The sequence below is a fragment of the Netta rufina genome (genome assembly GCF_964035555.1).
Source record: "Netta rufina genome assembly, chromosome: 20".
In the NCBI taxonomy this organism is placed as follows: Eukaryota; Metazoa; Chordata; class Aves; order Anseriformes; family Anatidae; genus Netta; species Netta rufina.
Window position 1 is genome coordinate 5,264,917 of NC_140144.1, and position 18,693 is coordinate 5,283,609.

General features: G+C 46.2%; 1 protein-coding gene across 1 annotated transcript in view; it reads right to left on the minus strand.

The window, feature by feature from the left end:
• The window catches only part of BRINP1 (BMP/retinoic acid inducible neural specific 1), a gene marked incomplete at both ends in the record, with an annotated part of 56,740 nt that extends 44,229 nt beyond the window's left edge, over nucleotides 1–12,511 (minus strand). The window contains one exon of the mRNA XM_084298914.1: nucleotides 12,294–12,511. Coding sequence (XP_084155040.1) covers nucleotides 12,294–12,511 — 218 coding nt within the window. The remainder of the gene's footprint in view (nucleotides 1–12,293) is intronic.
• Between the last annotated feature and the right edge of the window lie 6,182 nt (nucleotides 12,512–18,693).

The window sequence follows — 18,693 nt, forward strand, 5'->3', positions numbered from 1 at the left end:
TAGTGACCTGAGTTTGGGACATCAAAAATGTGTTGAAGCCAATTCATCAGCACTTCATTGCCAACAAAAGAAAACACGTTGGCAAAACCTTTATTTGAGGAAAACATTTTCTACTCCCCAGAGACAATGTTGTTACACCTAAATCACAAAGACTGTGCCATCCTGTCTTTTGCCTTCCCCCATCCTTCTGGAAGCACCCAGCTCTCCTCCCTTTCAGTGTGCAATCCCTATCACCATGAGAAGTAATCCCACCCCAGTGGCACAAACACTTGCAAGACTCTGGCAGAGAGCTGAGCAGCTTCCACACCCAACAGCAGGCAGCAGCTGTGCTTACAGCAACTCTGCCTTTGATGCTGACCCACAGCCATGCAGGAGACAATCACCAGTGGAGCTGATATGCTCAAGTGGGGAGATAAAGCACGGTGTTTTTTTTTAAAGCGTGGTAAAAATATCTCAGTCCCCAGGAGTGAAAACAATAAACTTGCTTTTATGCCTTTTCTGCAGAAGAAAAATCAGCCCAAATACAGTTGGCAATTATCCTGTAAGCTTATTATATAGAGTAGCATGCAGCCCCTTCCACACTCTTGATTACTCCTTTGTTATGTGCTAGAAGAGCGGGTAGGACTTTTTCTGTCCCCTAGTATTTCACAGGATGGTATCTTCAGATTTCATTTAGTCCGCTACAGGGCCATGCAAGATGCTCCCAGTACCTCAGTAGCTGAGTGCACCTCAACCATCAATGCTCATGTCTGCACAGAGATGTGTGAGGCTCTGGGAACATCCACAAGCATGGGATGTGCTCTGCTACCTCCCTACCTCTTCAGTGGGCATGGGTAAATTTTTCTGGGGATAGCAAGCCCACCACTTAATGGTGATGGTGGCAATCCTTTCATCTTGTCATGGAAGCATCCCTGTCTTGGTATGTCTGTGTGAAAATACTCCAGGAATTAAGTGCCCCCGAGTGATGCATGCGCTTCACAGAAAAAATAGAGCAAGTTGTTGCAACACCTGATTAATTAGGTTCATCTGAGATTATCACACGATTAACAAAACATCAATTCTGGTTTGCCAGCATTCACAAGTGTCTGTTCAGTGTACAATCTTGTGGTAGGGTGGAAGACTCTGGAATATATTTGCAACGCTATTGCTCTGTGACTTGTTTTCCCTACTTATGCAGCCTGACGAGATTTACCATTATGAATCACCCCACAAAACTACCTTCAAACTCAAATTTAATAACCTAAGTATTATGAAGATCAATATTATGGCTACTCTCATTCATATGATTAGTGCTAATATCATTCTGGGAAATATTCATGCTGCAGTAGTGACTAGAGACTGGGATTAAGAGGAGATCCTCAGCATCCGTACAGAAGACAAGGCGCTGTTCTCTCCAGCTGTGTCCCGAAGTGCAGTACTCAATCTCCGAGTCTCCATGGGTTTGGATATTTTATGTAAGTTATCTAATAAGATAACAAACCAGCCTTACAATCCCTACAGCCATATTGCTAACTGTTTGAAAATCATGAGTCAGGCTCCAAAAAAGAATTAAGAGATTGGTTTTAAAATTCATGAGACTTTAAAATCTGATAAACTTCAGGGTTCCTTTTTTTTTTTCTTTTTCTTCTTCTTTTTTTTTTTTTTTTTTTTTTCTTTTTTCTTTTTGGCTTCTGTTTTCTGAGTATGTAGGAGTCATATTATCAAGTTTTCCTCAGCAATTATGAGGGCCGTAAACTTACTTTAAAAATTGAGTTGAGACTCTTACATAATCACAGGACTCTAAAAGTGTGGGCTTTGAAGAGACGCTAAATAATCTTGAGATACAGCTTCACCATGTGACTCAGCACCACTCAGCTGCTGAATCAGAATGGCACAGATTTCAAATATCAAATACTTCCCTGAAACAGTCGGGAGTCTTTTTGGGCAGGAAGGGGAAAGTCTGAGACTTTCACAGTCTGCTTGTGTATTGCAGATAGGGGGAAGGCAGGGAAGAAAGGAGGTAAAGAGCAAGGAGAAAAACTTAGTCTGGTAGGGATTAATCATTGAGCTTTAACCAGAGATGAAGGTAGCAACCTTCTTTTCTTCTTATTTTCTTATTTTCTTATTCTCTTAATCATGCAACACACAGTTTGCCCTGTGTACCAAGCTCTCTCATTAGTGTTAGCCAGGCTGTACAGCTGCACTCCCCAGGGAAAGTCCCAGATATTTGGAGGGGAGTAAAAAGTACTGTTCTTTCTGTTTTTTAGCTCAAGAGCTGGAAGCTAACACTAAAATATTTAACGCTGAATATGCCATAGACAGCTTTTCCTTTGCTGAGAGGGAAAGAATCAGTGTGGAAGAAAGGAGAGCTAAAGCAAAATGAGGTCGGGAGGGACATGCACAACAAAAACACCTTTGCCCTCCTGACACATAATGCTGGGTTTCACCTCGTCCTGCTTCCACCTCTGAGTAGCTGTGGGGAGGCAGTATCCACCCCTGGTCTGTGTTTGTGTTCTCATCCAGGCTGAATGGCAGGGAGCTGCCAGAAGCTACCAGCCCATGAATCCCGTTTTCAGCTTATGAAGGGATGCTTTTATTACAGAAATGACAAGATCTCTAGCCATGTCAGCACAGTCAGTATCAGGATGCTTGTCAGAGCTGTGACTAAGTCATACAGGCCCCAGCTCTAAGTTATAGGGGAGCAGCTTTTCTCTGCCTTTTCATGGTGCTCATTCCTGGGAATGAAAGGTTGTTGCAGTATTGAGCACACTGGAGTCTCCAGTCCCTGGTGTGCTGGCTGAGAGCATAGCCATCAAATAAAGTTTTTCTTCAACGAACCTTCAACAAACCTTGCCAAAGGTGCATCCCTGTGAGATGGAGAGCATCTTGAGGCTCCTGCTCCTTAGCTTGTCTCTAAAATGTCTGCTTGCTCCCTGCTGAAACTGATGGCAGGAGAGAACACAGCAAAGGCAGCATTTGCTGGCTTTTGGGCCAGCAAGTGTAGAAGGGTGGCAGGCCGTAGGCATAACAAACCATTCATCCCTAATAGCTGGGCTAAAGAGCTCTGAGAGGCAAAACATCACCTGCTGTAACCCTGGAACAGAGAATTTCCATCTTGCTGCTTAAAAAGTGCTGCTCCCCATCGGCACAGCAGAGCCTGCAGGAGCCCAGCACAGTCAGCTGCCTCGTGCCACCGCTGGACAAGGGCTGTGCAGAAGCAGAGGTCGTGTTAGTGGGGGATTTGGCCCAGCCAGGCTGCATGAGAGCCATGTACAGCAACTGAGAGCACCCCACTGAAACTGTGACATAGCCCAGCTCCTGTGGAAATTGTCCTCTCTCGTTGCAAGCAGAAGCACAAGCCTGGATGGGAGTTTGATGCAGTGGCTTCCCCTCCTGGCTGCTTTCCCCTCTGCTGAGAGCTGGCTGTGCATTAAAGCAGATGTTGCTTGCACTCAGGTCATGTTTCCAAGCTTCCCTTCACAGTCATAAGGGTTGGAGATGCTTCCCGCCCTCCCCACACTCGTTCCTTAATTAAAGCTTAAATTCTGATGTCGTCACAGGACTGCAGGAGCAGGGCCCCAGGCAGGCACTTAGTGCTCGGCGCTGTCAGCAGGACTTTGATTTAGAAGCCCAGAAAATACTTGGGAGAATCCCATCTCCTCGCTGCACCCCAGCTAGGGTCAGAGCTGAGGGCTGGCCTCTGGGACAGGCTGGAGGCTTCACCTCAGGCAAAATGTGGGGATCATTGGGGTGGAAGCCTGCAAGGTGACACGGGTGGGAAATTGGGTCTGATCGCCCCAGGCATGGAGCTTCAGCCCTGCATGGCTTTGATTTCATGCTGATGATAGGAGAAAAACCTCACCCAAGGGGCTGGCCCAAGCCCTTCTTCCCTCCTGGTCCAGGTAAAGCTGATTCCTGGATTTCTTTCTGGGGGTGTCCTTGGGTTCTGTACCTGCATTTAATAGTTCAGCATGGGATGCCAGCCTGGATGGCTCTGACTGCCCCAGTGGGACGTGTCTTGTTCCATTTACAGAGGCTGGTGGGTGGCAATCAGCAAAAAAGAAAGGAAAAAGGAAAAAAAAAAATACATACTTTCTGGAACCCAAGGGAAACATTAGAGGGATCCAGAAATAGAAAAACCCCTATAATAGGTACAGTCATGCCATCTCCCAGTGCTACTGGTGCCAGAACAAAATTATTCCGGGATGACTTTTTTTTTTAATGTAACAGCTTCTCTGCTGACATAAGCATCTGCTTGACTTAAAAGCAGAATTGATAATCTGCTCACCAAAAAAAAAAAAAAAAAAAAAAAAAAAGTGAAGGCTTCTCCTTGGTTGTTAGCCTTTAAAATATGCTCCCAACCCACTGGACTGTGGTCTGCTGGTCTGAAGAAATCAGAGAGGAGCACAGTGTTCTGGCAGCAAGCTTGGAGCAGCCTTGGGAGGTGAGCTGGGGAAAGCTCCCCTCTTCCTGCATAGGGGAACAAAGACCCCACCAAGGTATCCAAGGGGCTTCCTTCCAGCCCAGCAGGGTGCAGAGATCATGGGAAAGAGGCAGTGATTCAAAATATTTGTCTGAGCTTCTTCTGGGCTTTGTTGGGAGGATGGTTGGGATATTTCACTCTGGGCTTAGAAAGTGGATTCCTGTGCTTGGGTCTGCAGCTCTGCAGAGCTGTGCTAAAGCTCAGCTGATCCAATGAACGGTTTATCCAGGTCAGCAGGCAGGGCACCAGTTAGTGCTGTGCTTTGCTGGGCATGCAGCTCCTGTGCACGCTCTTTTGCAGAGGAACTGGCCTGTCCTAACCACAAGCACCCTGCCAGGACACAAACCTACCAACTAACACCGCTTCTGCAGCATTTCCTATGGCCTGGACGCGTGCTGCCAAGTGGAGATGAGGGGCTGCCTTTCCCCAAAGCTTGCCCAGCTGTTAGCAGCTCTGAGCCTATCAAAGCCTGGTGCCACTTATCCTTCCGCTTGCCCTCTATTCTCAAGAATATCAAAGAGAAGGAGAGGTGTGTCCTTCTGTCAACTCCTGCAGCTGCCAGGGCTGCTCGCGAGCCCTCGCCATCTGAATCCAAACGCAGCCAGCACAGCTGCTTCTCCAGCCCTGACGAGGGCCAAGCTCCTCGCCTGCTCAGCCCAGCAGGTCCCAGGGCTTAGCGCTGCACAGCTCAGCCCCAGCCATTCCCTGCCACCCCTCCTGCCTCTCCTCCTCTCATACGAAAAGCTTTCCATAGGCAGGGCGGCTTTACATGCAAGGAACGTAACGAGGCCGGGCCCTGAACTGCATGAAGAATGAAGGCAGCGGTTGAAGGAGAGGCTGTGTGGTGGGGTGGGCTGCTTTCCACACAGATCTGAAGGGCTCGAGCTTGCCAAGAGGCTGCGTTAGAGCTGGTGAGACAGGAATGCAAATCGTGGCTCCCTTGTAAAGTTGCATAAACTTGTAGTAATGTCATTTTTAGATTAACATTTACATTGAGGACAACACTGGAAGGCTTCATTGTTTGCAAGCACTATGGAAATAGATTTAAATTTTTTTGGTTTACTCACATTTATTTACAAGGCATTTACTGATTACAAACCAATGTACATCACTCGTTTACATGCATAATGTAAACTATGGAGATTTTGTATTTTTTTTGCCATGCGGTGCCGTACAGATTCCCATTGCTCATTCCACTCAGAGGCAAGAGCCTCCTTTCATCTCAGCTCCCTCTGTCCTTCAATTGTTGCCTTGCCTCCCCGAAAAGAGCCTTGCCTCTGACTGGAACACATAAAAGTTGATGTCCCCTTTAAACAGATAGCATAAAAACCTAATAGGAAAACCTTGTCAGCAGAACTTCAGCATGACTAGAAAAGCCAAAGCAAAAATTAAAAAGCCTAACAGTGCCTATCAGGTTGTACCAGCGCAGAGCATTGCCTTACTGCTGTTTGAGAAGAACCTTCACGGAGCTTTTTGGGATGCTTCAGGCATCCAAAAACAACTGGAACAGGACTGAAAGCTTGCCAGGATATGTGTGCCAGAGAGGAACAAGTACTACAGGCATGCTGGATGGTTTAGCTCAGTCAGTAGCACCTGGGTCTCAGCATCCATCTGGGTTTTGGACAAGCTTGAGTCTTCCCACAGCAAAGCTGCCACCCCACTGCCTGTCCTGGCTGTGTCTCCCATGCCCAGCGGTGCTGGTGGGACACACACACAAACATATATATATCTTAGCATCCTATATATAACATATTTTATCCTAGGATGCTAAAATCTAAACCCGAGAGATAGCAAATCTCAACCCTGGAAAACTATTAGATTTCAAAGTCTAAGGAAAGCCAGATTTTTTATTTATTTGTTTGTTTTGGCTCCTTGATAGTTTCAAGGACATAAAAACTATTTGCAAATTCAACACAAATGGAATGAGTAGGTTTAGAAGCAACCGGCTGAACCAAATACACTCAAAATCAAAGTGTTTCCCTTTTGACACCTTTAAATAGCATTAGTTGGCTTTGTGTTTTGAGGTGAATTTTTATGCTATAAAAAGTGGGGAAAAAAAATATTGGTTTTCACTGGATTAAAAAAATGAAAACAAACAGCCAAGCTTAAACATACCACTGAGCCTAAAATGAAATGTTTTGATTTTTTCATTTTACTGAAAAGTTGAACAAACATCAGTTTCAGATCAACCCATTTTTAATGTTATTTTTCTTCTGTACAACCAGTGAACCACAAAATCAATTATTTGTGCAGCTCTGGTGACCAGTAGATTAAATTCAATGCAATAGCGAAACAGCAAAAAGAGTCAATGAGGAGTGGAGAGATGGGAGAAAAAAAAATGAACTGAAAAAAAATGGTGAAAGCAGCTGTAATAGAGCTTGTCTCTGCCCAAACTTAGCATGCAGCTTCACAAATACTTTAATATAACTCTAACCCATGTTGCTGCTGAAAGCAGTAGTCTCCTCTGTCTCCTTGCTGCCTCCAACCATGCAGCCCTGTCCCTTTATTAGCAGCTGAGTAAACAATCAGTGAGGCTGGAAAAGTGATCTGGTGTAAATTAACTTTTTTTTTTTTTTTTTTTTTTTTTTTTTTTCTCCTGCCAGCTTAGTTTTCTGCTGGATCAGTTCCTCAGTTGTGAAAATCACAGGTTTGAAAGAAACCTGCCTGCTCTGGTCAAGAAAGGCAAAACTTCTGTACCAGAAACAGGCATCAAAAGCTCATGTTCATTAGCCAGATTGTGCAAGTCCAGTGCCTGAAATAAGGAATGAATTCTCCCCTCACTTAGAAATAACAAAATCTCATAATGCATGCATCTGGACACCCAGGGCACGCAGCCTCACCAACCCTGCTGCTGTGCAGGGCCGGGGCAGTGCTGCAATCACCACAACAGACTCCCCAGCAGGTAAATTGGTGACTTCTCCTTGCGTATTTATGTCACAGATAATCTGGCTCATTGTTTTAACTTGTGATGCTGTAAAACTTTGAACGTTTTGTGAGACAGTTTTGTTAGACCAAATTGTTTTTTTTCTTCCCCTCTTTTCTTTTTCTTTCTTCCAAAATCTAAGCAACAGAGAAGCATCTCACGTCATGGTAATTCTCTTCCTCTTTGCTGAGGGAATGACACATTTAGAGAGCACGTAGCTGCTCAGATTTGTGGGTTTTCTAGGACTAAATAAAAATCTCTAGTGTGGCCAGGCTGCCTTTAGTAGTGCAAATCTCTTTATGAGCTCCCAGTTTATTGTCCACTCTGAATCAGAGAACCAGGGAAACCACAGATCTGTTGGTGAGACAGGACCCTGGGGGATCCCTCACCCAACCTCCCACTTGAAGCAGAACTATCACCAGCTCATAAGCACCTCCAAGGGTGGAGAGCCCCCCACCTCTCCTGTCCCAGCGCAGCACCACCAGTAAAACAACATCCTGGGGATAAAAAATAAGTTTTCTTCTCCCTGGGCACCATCCCAAGCAATTTATGGCTCACTTGGTGCAGCCAGTTACTCACAATCTGTCCTGTCTCGGGAGCTGTATTTTCTTTTTATATATCCAGAGACCTTACTGTAAATGGGGTATATAAGTACTCGCTTTTGTCCTGTTTCTCTGTGGTTGGGGGGACAGGACAGGACTGGCTGGTCCATGGGCATGTACATCTTGCAGCATTTAATTATCTCCCCAGCAATGTGGAGGAAATTTAATTGTCTTCCCAGCAGTGTGATGTCATCTCCACTTCTAAGCTGAGGAAACTGAGGCACAAAAAAATGAGTTTGTTTCATGGCACCATGGCAAGAAAAAAGGGGTGACACAACAGCATAGCTCCAAGAAATTGGCTGAAGCTATTAAATGCCGTGTGGTGGTAACAGGAAAGGTTTCTGGTCTGAGCATTGCCCTAGTCCCAAAGTCAAATCAAGCTGAGCTTCATCCATTTTCCAGCCCTTGTGCAGCATCTCGCACCCCAGGCTCTCATGACTAGGAACAACAACAGGGACAGTGATAATGAATATTCAGACATCCCACAAACCACTCACAGCATCTGCCATCCTATCTGCATTAGCATCTGAGTGCACAGATAATGATCAAAGCAACATTTTCCTGCCAGAGGCCCCCCTAAACCAGCCTTATTAGTGTGAATCGATGCTGATTAATGTGCCTCCTTAATGCAGTTGTACCTACCCCTACTGCCCATGATTCAGTATAAAACAGCCCCCACTTTGCTTGCCTTCCTCCCAGTATCGCATGCACAATGCAAACTTTGACTGAGAGCACCCGTGAAATCAGTTTGGACCAAATCTTGCAAGAAAAAGTCCTAAAGTCTGCTAAAATGCAAAACACAGAAGGAGGGAATGAGTCTTTGGAGACTGTGACACGAGCTGCCTTTTTGTGCCAGGATGTTTCAGGCATCCTATGAAAAGATATCGGCAGCTACGCTGCTGTACAGCAGCTCTGCCTGCGCGGTGTATTAACAGCCTCACTACCCAAAACAGGCTCTTCCTTGCTGCTGACAGATATTTGAACTTCACCTGTAATGGAAGAAGGTTTGCATTTTTTATTCTGATGCTGCTTCTTTTTTAAAGTCGCCTGTGAAAATTAGAAAGTGCTGCGTGTTGCCTTACACTGCTGCGTAACATCGAGAGCAGCTTCCTCTCGGTGGGTTTTCAGTGTAAATGACACGCTCCTAATGTGCTGTGTCCACACTCCTGCACAGCAAGACACTGGGGAAATCACCACTAAACTGGCAACAGCGTTTTGATTAGGGACGGGTGAGGTCCTCTCGCCTGTTTTCACATCCACTCCAAAACCTCGGGTGCTGTGGCTGGGTCGAGATCTGCTGCTGTTGGTCTTGGGAGAAGAGCAGCGGTCAGGGCAAACCTCATCCAACAAAATTTCAGGTGCCAAAAGGAACTGACTGAGGGACAAACCAACCAATTAAAAAAAAAAAAAAAAAAAAAAGAAATCTGGAAGAAAAGGAGCACGGAAAGAGGAAAGAGTGCAGAAATTCCCATGCTCTAAGTGGGCTGCTTTCCGGAGGAAAGGAGAGTCACTCTTACTGCAGGATACGTGCTGCCCTTGGGCCAGTGTAGTGCAAAGAGCAATTGAGAGACATCATTTGGGAGGAAAGAGGCTTCTATCCTGGAATTAAGCAGTTGACAAAATCCCAACAGCTTTACAGATTTCGAAGTCAATTTAAGGAGCCCGCAAAATGAGATTTTCTCCTCATGGCTTTCGGTAAAATGACAGGTTCTGGAGGGGGGGCTCCAAGTCCAGCCTTAGCTGCTGGGAACTCCGCTAATTCACCACAGCGAGGCTGATTTGGGCACTGCTTAAATAATGTGTGGGCCCAATTTTCAAGTGACTGGTCCTGCAAACAGGGACAAATATTAGAAGAAAATAACCCTCCGAGTCTGGCCAGTCCCATACCTAACGGCCCCATATGCTCTCCTGAAGGACCCGAGGGCTCCCCCTCTGCTCTGCTGGCTGCAGTGGGACCTAAAGCCAGTCCCAGAGCACTTCCACCATGATGTACGGCCAAGAGATGCCTCCCTATGTGGCCTTCGCTGTCTTTCCACCTCCCTCTGGACCCTGTGCCTAACCACTTCCACCAGGCCGTCTCACCTCCGAATATTTCTGTGAATAATGACTTTTCCAGCACTGCCTCTGCTTCTGACTGTTTGCGAGACTCTTTTCAGACCCCTCCCCATGCCCCCAGGCCTCCCACGCATGCAGATGCTGCTGTCTTTGCCTCCCGTGTGCACAGAGGTTGCACAATGTTCTCCCTGTGCTACAAGTCTCTCAGATAAATACTTTGGCAATATCCAGCAGAAATAGAGTAATACAGATCCTTTTTCACTTCCCATGTATAAAATTCACCCTGAACTAAGATAAACCTTCAAATTCTTAGCAGTCTCCTACAGACCAAAGGGGAATTTGCTCCTCACCCCATAGTAGATAAAATTACAAATCACAGGCTTCATATTAAAGCAAGATTTTAGCTCCTTTACTAGAATGGGAACAGCAAAGCTGTGGTGCAGCCTGTCTGCTCTGGGTGTGAATTCTCTGTTGCAGGAAACCTTTCATGAGAGGTTGCTCACAAACCTGTCAGATGCGCCACAGGTACGGGCTGAGCCCGCCTAGGGGAAGCAGCATGGATTAGATGACCTCTCAAGGTCCTTGCAGCCCCTTTTCTCCATGATTCTCTGAGACAGGATCCCTGGCTTGATGGATCTCTGCCCTGACCTACCCTGACAGCCCTTGGAGGTGTCTGAATGCATCCATTGCATGCATTTCCCTCCCGCTGCAGCTTCTGGAGCCTGCTGAGGTAGCGTTTAGTGCTAAAGAGCTCTTTAGCAAAGGGCAGAGCCACTGCCAGGACACTGTGTGGGGCAGAGGAGCACAGCCCTGATCCAGCAGGGCAGGGGGAAGCCAGGGTTATCCACAATCAGCAGTTGTGTATAACGTAACTATCCACATATCCACAAAACCTTTTTTTTTTTTTTTTTTTTTTGAAAAAGACATCTTTTCTCTGCTCCTCTGTATAAGCAAAGTCTGTGAGATATCCTCAGAGGAAGCATGGCAGCCTTATTTCTGCTTTTTGCGGCTGTTGTCCCCCAGGCTGTTTGGAACAAGGAGGACAAGCCAGGACAACGTCTTCAACCCATGCTAACCTGCCCCTGCTCCGCGGGCTGGTGTGAGGGGAGGGGATGCTGCACTCCCCGCAGGCCACGATGGGACAGGCAAAACTCATTTTTCTTCCCTGCACATCGGTGATGTCTCGCATGTTGCTGCTACCCCGCAAGTGCTTTTGGCTTTCTGCCCATGGGAGAAGGCTGCCTGCACACACATGGTTTTCAGCCCCCACTGACCCCCAGAAAACACGTGTGTGTGTATCTCTGTGTGCATGTTGCCAGTAGGCTCTTCCCTAGCACTTTCCTACCCACTAGTTTGTGTAGCTACGTTTGCAAGTGTCTTTCCGAAGCACGACGGGGATATATAATTATGGAAATGTGCACATGGCTATGAGATTTTGGTCTTTGGGTTTTAGCCCAAATCTCATGATTCTTGCTGGCTTATTCCCCTTCCTTCCAAAGTGCCTGCTGCTGTAATAGGAGGCTCACATGAGCACCCCAGCTTTTCATATTCAAATAACAAAAAGACAAGTATGTTTCTGGATATCACAGCTGCCAAAAAGCACTTGAAACAGGCAACAACAAAGGCTTGAAAAACCTAGAAGGCAAAGGAAAATCCAAATTCTGCCTATTTTCTGTAGTTTTTTAATTGAATGACTTTCAAACCCAGCTCACAGTTCTGGAGGCAAGTCTGATTCATGCACGGAGATCATCTGCAGAGGCCTGCAGTAAGCGGCACACAGCTAGGACGCAGGCACAGCAGCGTGAGAACTGCCATACCAACGTGTGCCTTGTATTTATGGCTGTTCGTGCTTTGTGAACCTAAAACTGTTGGCAGAGCACGTGTGAATTTGATACAGATGCTTGGTCTGCCCCTTGGGACAGATCTGAGAAACTTGCTTGTGAACCTGACTTTGAATTTTTTGCCTGTCCCAAAAAGTGCACACCCACACCTGTGGTCCTTTTTCATCTCATTCTACATTGTGCACACTGCCAGGGCACTGCGGTGCCTTCATCTCATGATCAGAGCACTACATCCAAGCCTCTGAAGCAATCTGCATTGCCAGCTGAGGGCTGTGGGCAACCAGAGAAGCATCTCCAGGTGGAACGGGTGCAGTGGCGCATCCCCCCCCATTGACTAGGCCTCAAGCTCAAGGGACCTGTCTGGGTTCCCACCACCGCACAGCTACGGGAGCCGCAGCAAACCAACGTACCTGTATATTTTATATCTGGTTGTAAATCCTTGACGATGTCTTTCCACAAAGGATAAGTAGCTCCGCGAGTGGTGGAAGGGCCCCCTGTCTGAAATAAGCCAATCAAACTCCTTGGAGACATGTTGGTTGGTGGCAGCGGGGTCCTGGTGGGAGGGCTGTACTAGTATATGGTCCCATATAAACAGGAGGTAGAGGAACTCAACAAGCCTCCAGTTCATGCTTTTCTGTCTGCCTTTTTCCTCTCATTCTTGCTCCATTCTGTGGAGTCCTGTTGAAAAAGAGAGGGAAGAGGGGGAAGGAAGGAGAGAGAAAGAAACGGAGGGAGGGGAGGGAGAAGGGAGAGAAAGAGAAAGTTTAGAAATAGGAATTGCTTTGATCCTTTGACAAGTGTCTCTCAGGGTAAAAGAGACATGAAAAAAGCACATTTTAAAAGCCTTCAGTCTGTCTGCGTTGCTGCTTGGAGTATCTGGCAGTGTTTTATTCACACCTAAGTGGTGCCTTTAACCTCCTGAGTACATACCACCTTTGAAATAACCAGGTCCCGACCTGAGCCATCCTCACCCCAGCTTTTCCATCATTTCCCTCATGAAGTTCTCCGCAATGCCGCAAAGAGGGGTGAGGGCTGGGTGCAGAAGGTGGCCGCACCCCAGGCTACAATTACCCATTTATCGTCCCTTTAATGCTGTGCCAGAGAAACGTGTCTTCTGCTTTCATGTCTCTCTGATGATCTGTAATCCATACTCCGTGCAACCTGAGCAATCTATAAAGACCCAGCTCTTGCTTTAAAGTGTTGCCAAAAAAAAAAATAAAACAAAATAATTACCCAGGTTTCAGCGACGAGCGCATGTGGACGCAGAGACACACACGCACACACACAGCCACACGTGACTCTGAAATCCTGCCAAACGCTGAAAGATAAAAATCACCCCAACCTGCTTCCCTGCCGGGGTGCTTGGGAGGCATGTGTTTGGAGGAGGGGACGGGGTCTGTTGCTATTGGGATCACAGTAGGACCTCGGGGCTCTTCCCAAGATCGAGGCTCATGCTGAGCATGCATACTGAGCAGTGGGAGATTTGCTAGGGAGCTTACGGGGATGCTCCCCAGCACCTGGTGTAGGGCACACTGTCCGTCATATGCAAAGCATGGCTGCGGGCAGCTTTGCTACGAGCCAGCTCCTCTCCCCGATGTGCTCGGTGTCTGAACAGACAAGACATATGATGAGTGGGAAGGGAAACAGAGGGGTGAAATGCCTTGCCAAAGGTTACGCAGCAAGCCATGGATACAGCTGGAAGAGAGCCCTTGTCTCCTGACTCCCATTTCCAGCGTTTCAGCCGTTAGATCATCCGCCTCCGCAGTCATGCTGCTGGCACAGTGCCTCTCTCCGAACGGAGCCGTGTGCTCCACCGGTGGAAGGGGAGCAGCTCGTTTTGTCAGCACCTGTGCCCAGCACCAACCCCATTCCCTTTGGCTTCCTAACCAGGACACTGAGGGGAACACAGCAGCAGCAGCAGCCCAGAGTGCTGGGTTGTGCTCCCCACTCACCAGAGCCGAACATCCTCATTGCTGGGAGCTTCTGACGAGGCTTTGAAAAAGCCCTCTCCCCACGCAGGACCTGTTCCTCCTCCTGCCCACCTCCTATCCATCTGGTTGCCTTGCTGAGTTTTGTGGGGATGTGCCAGCATGGTGGGGATGCCCAGGCAGAGCAGCTTTGAGGCCATGGCCCTCACTCTGGGAGTACAATCCTAGCCAAAAGGTGTCCTCAGGGCAGCCGATACCCACACATTTCTGCATTAATATAGCTCACAGAGCATGGAGCTACTCTTTAAAAGGAGGAGAAATCAGGCTACGCAGAGCTTACAACCAAGAGTTTTGGTGTCAGGCGTATTTGTACATCTCCAGCAACCCTTCTTGTTGGGAGTCTGAGTCCACCACAAGCACTCTGAAAGTCTGCAGTTCACAGAGGGAAAAGGTCTTGCTAAGAAGAGGTTGCACTGTTGTGCTAGAGGCTCCACGCATATTTGCACATGGAGGTGAGAGCCTGCCTGTTGCAAGCACCATGGTACGGAGCAGAGGGCATCAACATCATGGCTGGCGTGGCCATCTCCTTGACTCCAGAAGCTTTCTCTGGGAAAAAAAAAGCAAAGATGCAGCCCATGGCAGCGAGTGCACATCTCCTGCGCGGGTGTATTGGAGCTGGGAGTGCGACGGGGAGCACAAGAGCCGAGTGTGCGCACACGGCGGGGTGCGTGGGAGGCCGCACGTGTGCACAGCATGTGCCTGTGGAGCTGCAGCGAGCTCAGCAGCTCTTGACAAAACAGAATTGTGTAAAGTCTAGTTAAAAACGACAGTCAGCTGTTGCATTGCATGAAGAAATGGAAAAAAAAATAAGTATGGGAAAGCCAACGAATGTTCACTTTTTTCTGTTGGGCACATATAAACTTCTTTCCAGTTGCAGATAGAATATTACTGTTATTAAACCTAATGGCACCTGTAGCTCCTGACTGAGGAGGTTGTTCCTATACTGGAGACATTTTTAATATTAGCCTTCAACACTGACTCCCATTTCTGCCATAATCAGGACAGATTTCAGTGCTTTAGTCCCTCACCTCTCAGAAAAGAGCAGTACTACTTTACCTCAAAAAAAAAAAAAAAAAAAAAAAGGGTTTGGGGATTCTCGCCCCACATCAAGGGGCACACAGCCTATTCTTAGTGGGGTATGGTGTGGGTCTGATTCCAGTCACAGTGGTCATGAACTTGAGGTGTTACTGGGAAATGCTCTCAGCTACATCCCACCGTGGGCATTTCCAAATTCCAGTTCAGGAGATTTTTTCTTCTGCTTCTCTGTTCAGGCTGCTTCTCTGCCCCACTGCTCGTTGCATGCCCACAGCTCTCTGCCATCACAAGCACACGGCTGCAAGCTCAGCATATTCACTGCTAGACAGGTACATAGGTTTGCTGCTGATAATGATCTGTGCACATCCTCCTCACCGTCTTGCTTGTCTGTTCATTAAACTCTTCCATAACTACTTCCTTCATCAGCCAGCCTGGATCAGTTTTCCTTTAAACATTTCACTTCCTATTGAATTTCTATTGCAGAGAGGAAGGGAGCTCTTACATACCAAAGTGGAGTGATAGCTCACCTCCAGCTCCCAGCACAGTGCAAGCATAAACAGAAATATGAGAACAACCAAATGAAGTGGGCTTCAGAGAAATCCCACTGTGTCCTTCCATATCTGAGCAGCGTACACTGGGGAGATTTCAGTTTATAACAGAGAGGAGATATTCACTAATTCCCCCCACACACATCCTCCCTTCCTTTCCTGTTAGGTCGAAGTTAGAATCAGGATGAACAGAAATACTTAATAGAAAGACTTAGTAAAAACTCTTAACCAGGGGTAAAGACATGTCTAGAACATACCTTGAGACCACAAGAAGTGGCCACATCTCCCACCTGGAAGCTGGATACTGGAGGTATCAGTGCTGAGAGCAAGGATTGGTGCCTGAGGCAGTGAGGGTAGTAGAGCACAACTGGGTCTAGATGACTAGCACACAACCACCTTTAATTTTTTAGTAGTATCTTTTTCCCCCCGTAGCTTCTGTAGAGATGTTGTTTCGCGTTAAATATTAATACACACCACGGGGCTGGTCCCCATGGAAGCTATAAAGCTTACTAAAGTGGGACTATTTTGTATCTAAGGCAATAATGTGAGGTCTATTCAATCTAACTCCTAACAAGTTTGAATCTGAAATTAATTTGTTATGTGGCATTATGGGGTTTCACTGATGTAAGATATGTTCTGGGGATTGTGCAAGGCAGATGGGGGAAGAAGAGGAAGGGGAGATGTCTGCATGTATAGAGCCTTTGGGTAGGAGACCCAAGATAAACTAAAAGCTAAATCTGTCACAGAAGCAATCTCTGCATTAAAGGACAGCCTTGCTAGAGGAAGACACTGGCTTTTGATCCAGGAGCCAACATTCTTCTCAGTTCTGCACAAGACGCACTCAGTGATCATGGGCAATGCCCTTAAATGTATTATTTTTCCCCCTCACTTTCCTATTATCAGCTTGGGCATACAATAGTATTTGTCAGACTGATTTGCAATCTTGTTGGAGAAGCCATTGTTTGAGGATAGCACTTAGCAAAACACAGCCCTGCCGGCCACATGGCTCATTAGGTGTTCATGTACTAAAGGCAATGAAAGACAACTACCTCAAGGTGTCAAAAAGCAGAGCCTATGCCCACTCTGGAGCATTACACAGTGCTGTAGTGTTCTGGGTCCTTCTGGTTCATCTCAACAAGCAAGATGACGCAATTATCATATCTGTTAATAAACATGATCAGCTGGTGAGACAGGACATGGGCTCAAGTAAATAACTGTTGGGATCAGAAGATGTGAGAAGTACTGATTCTGAGGCACATAACAATCAGTTTCCAGCACTGTCCATCACGAAGGCATATCTGTCAGGGTAAATGTAGATTTCTGTCGCAACCCCTTTTAGAGAGGCAGTTTAAAAAGGCCTTATTCTAATCAGAATTCAGCCTGGAACATTAAATGTTCCTTGTCTTATAAGCCTTCAGGATTCTTGGAGGAAAAATAGGTAGGTGCTTTCTGTAAAGAGCAAGTTGTATTTGAATGTACACTTAATTTCATTGTGATTGATATCTGTGTGTTAATTATATTCTATTTTGGGCAATACCTTTGCTGTCACAAGGCAGTGCCTTTTATCCAAGGAGTTCAAATTGAATTAGAGACATTAATTAAAGCTCTCAGCACTCTAGTAAGGCAGGCAAGTGCTGTTACTCCCATTGTTTCTTGAAATAAGAAGAAAGGAATAAAGCTGGGTGTCTACTTAGCCACTTAAAAGGTAATTTTTATACAGCGGGGTAGCTCAGAATGGTAGATTTTACCGAAAACGATACTGTGAGATCAGATTCTTGTTGGGGAGGCTGTGTAGCTCCAGATCACCGCTGTAAATGGGAAGGCAGAGTGCAGGAGTTGGCTGTCTGTTGCTTGCTCTGAACACTACACTTTGCCTCTGCCTCCTGGGATTTTCTACCCTTCTTCTAACCTCTGTACCTTTCATTTATCCCTTCTATTAGAGTCAAATTGATCTTGCACACATCCCTTCTGTTTTCTCACGCTCATTGTTGTAAACTATTTCTATCAGAAATGTAAACTTGGGAAAGAAAGATTACCAAACACATTATTTTTAGTAAAGAAATAAGTCCCCTATCTCTTTAAGCTTCATGCACCAATAATTCTTTCTTGTGTCCCACATTTGGTTCTTGGCAGGTTGAGAGAGGTTTCTGCCTGCTGCCGTTTAACAGAGGGAAGAGGCTAACAATTGCTATTTGTATCTGAAACGCTTCTGTTCTGCAGCAACTTCACATGCTGCTTTAGGATGCTGATAAATTAGTAAAAGACTGAAGTGTCAAGGGAGAGATGAAACAGCTTATGTTAGTTTAGAGCTCGACCCTGGAAAGTGATGAACGTCTGACCTCATTTCAGCAAACAGCTTAAGTGCATGCTTAATTTTAAGTGTTTTTACCTTCTCCCAGATTTTATTCAACATTCCCTGCTTTAAGTACACTCACATTTCTGCTAGACAGGTAACTACTGCCCTACACCTTCAGGGTTTCACTCCTGGTAGGTCACTGGTTGCAGCTAGAGCAACAATATTTATGTCTTGCGCTTGATTCAGAGGTGGAATAGCTGGAAGTTAGCTCCTGCCCATGGAGCAGCTTTAGTTCTTTAGCTGTTCTCTGCAAATGCTGGCCAGCAATCCAACCAAGCTGAGAACATCTCTTGTGTGTCATGGAAACATGGAATGTGGATGGAAAGGGACAGGGAAGCCAATCTGTCAGTTTGATAAGTCTGTAAGTTTGTTAAGTACAAAGTTTGTTTGTTAATACAAAGTTCTGTGGATAAACCTGAGCCCTGGGAAAACAGAAATTGGCCACTTCTGCCCTGGGGGTCTTTGTGGCTCAAGCTGCAAAGGAGTCAGCGATGGAAATACAGTTCTGCAATTGCTGTAACTTTCTGATCAGTGTCTAAATTTGCACTTATTCTTTGCCCACTTTACTTTGAAAAGTGTGTGAACACTTAGACCTGAGGGATATTCATCAGCTGAGATGCTTTTGGGTGAGAAAAGGCAAGGAAAGGGGATGAGAAATTCCTCTCCTAAAGTACTGATACAGTTTAAAAATGTACTTCAACTTTTCCAAGTTGTTCATGCTGAAAGAAATAAAAGAAATAATGATTGGGTGATATGAATGTTTTAGTTTTAAGAGCACCAAGGGGACACATTTCCAAATTTCCATTCGAAACTGCTTAGAGATATTTTTCCCCCCTTTTGATTCATCCTTCTAGCCCCTTAAGACAGCACAGTGATAAAAATA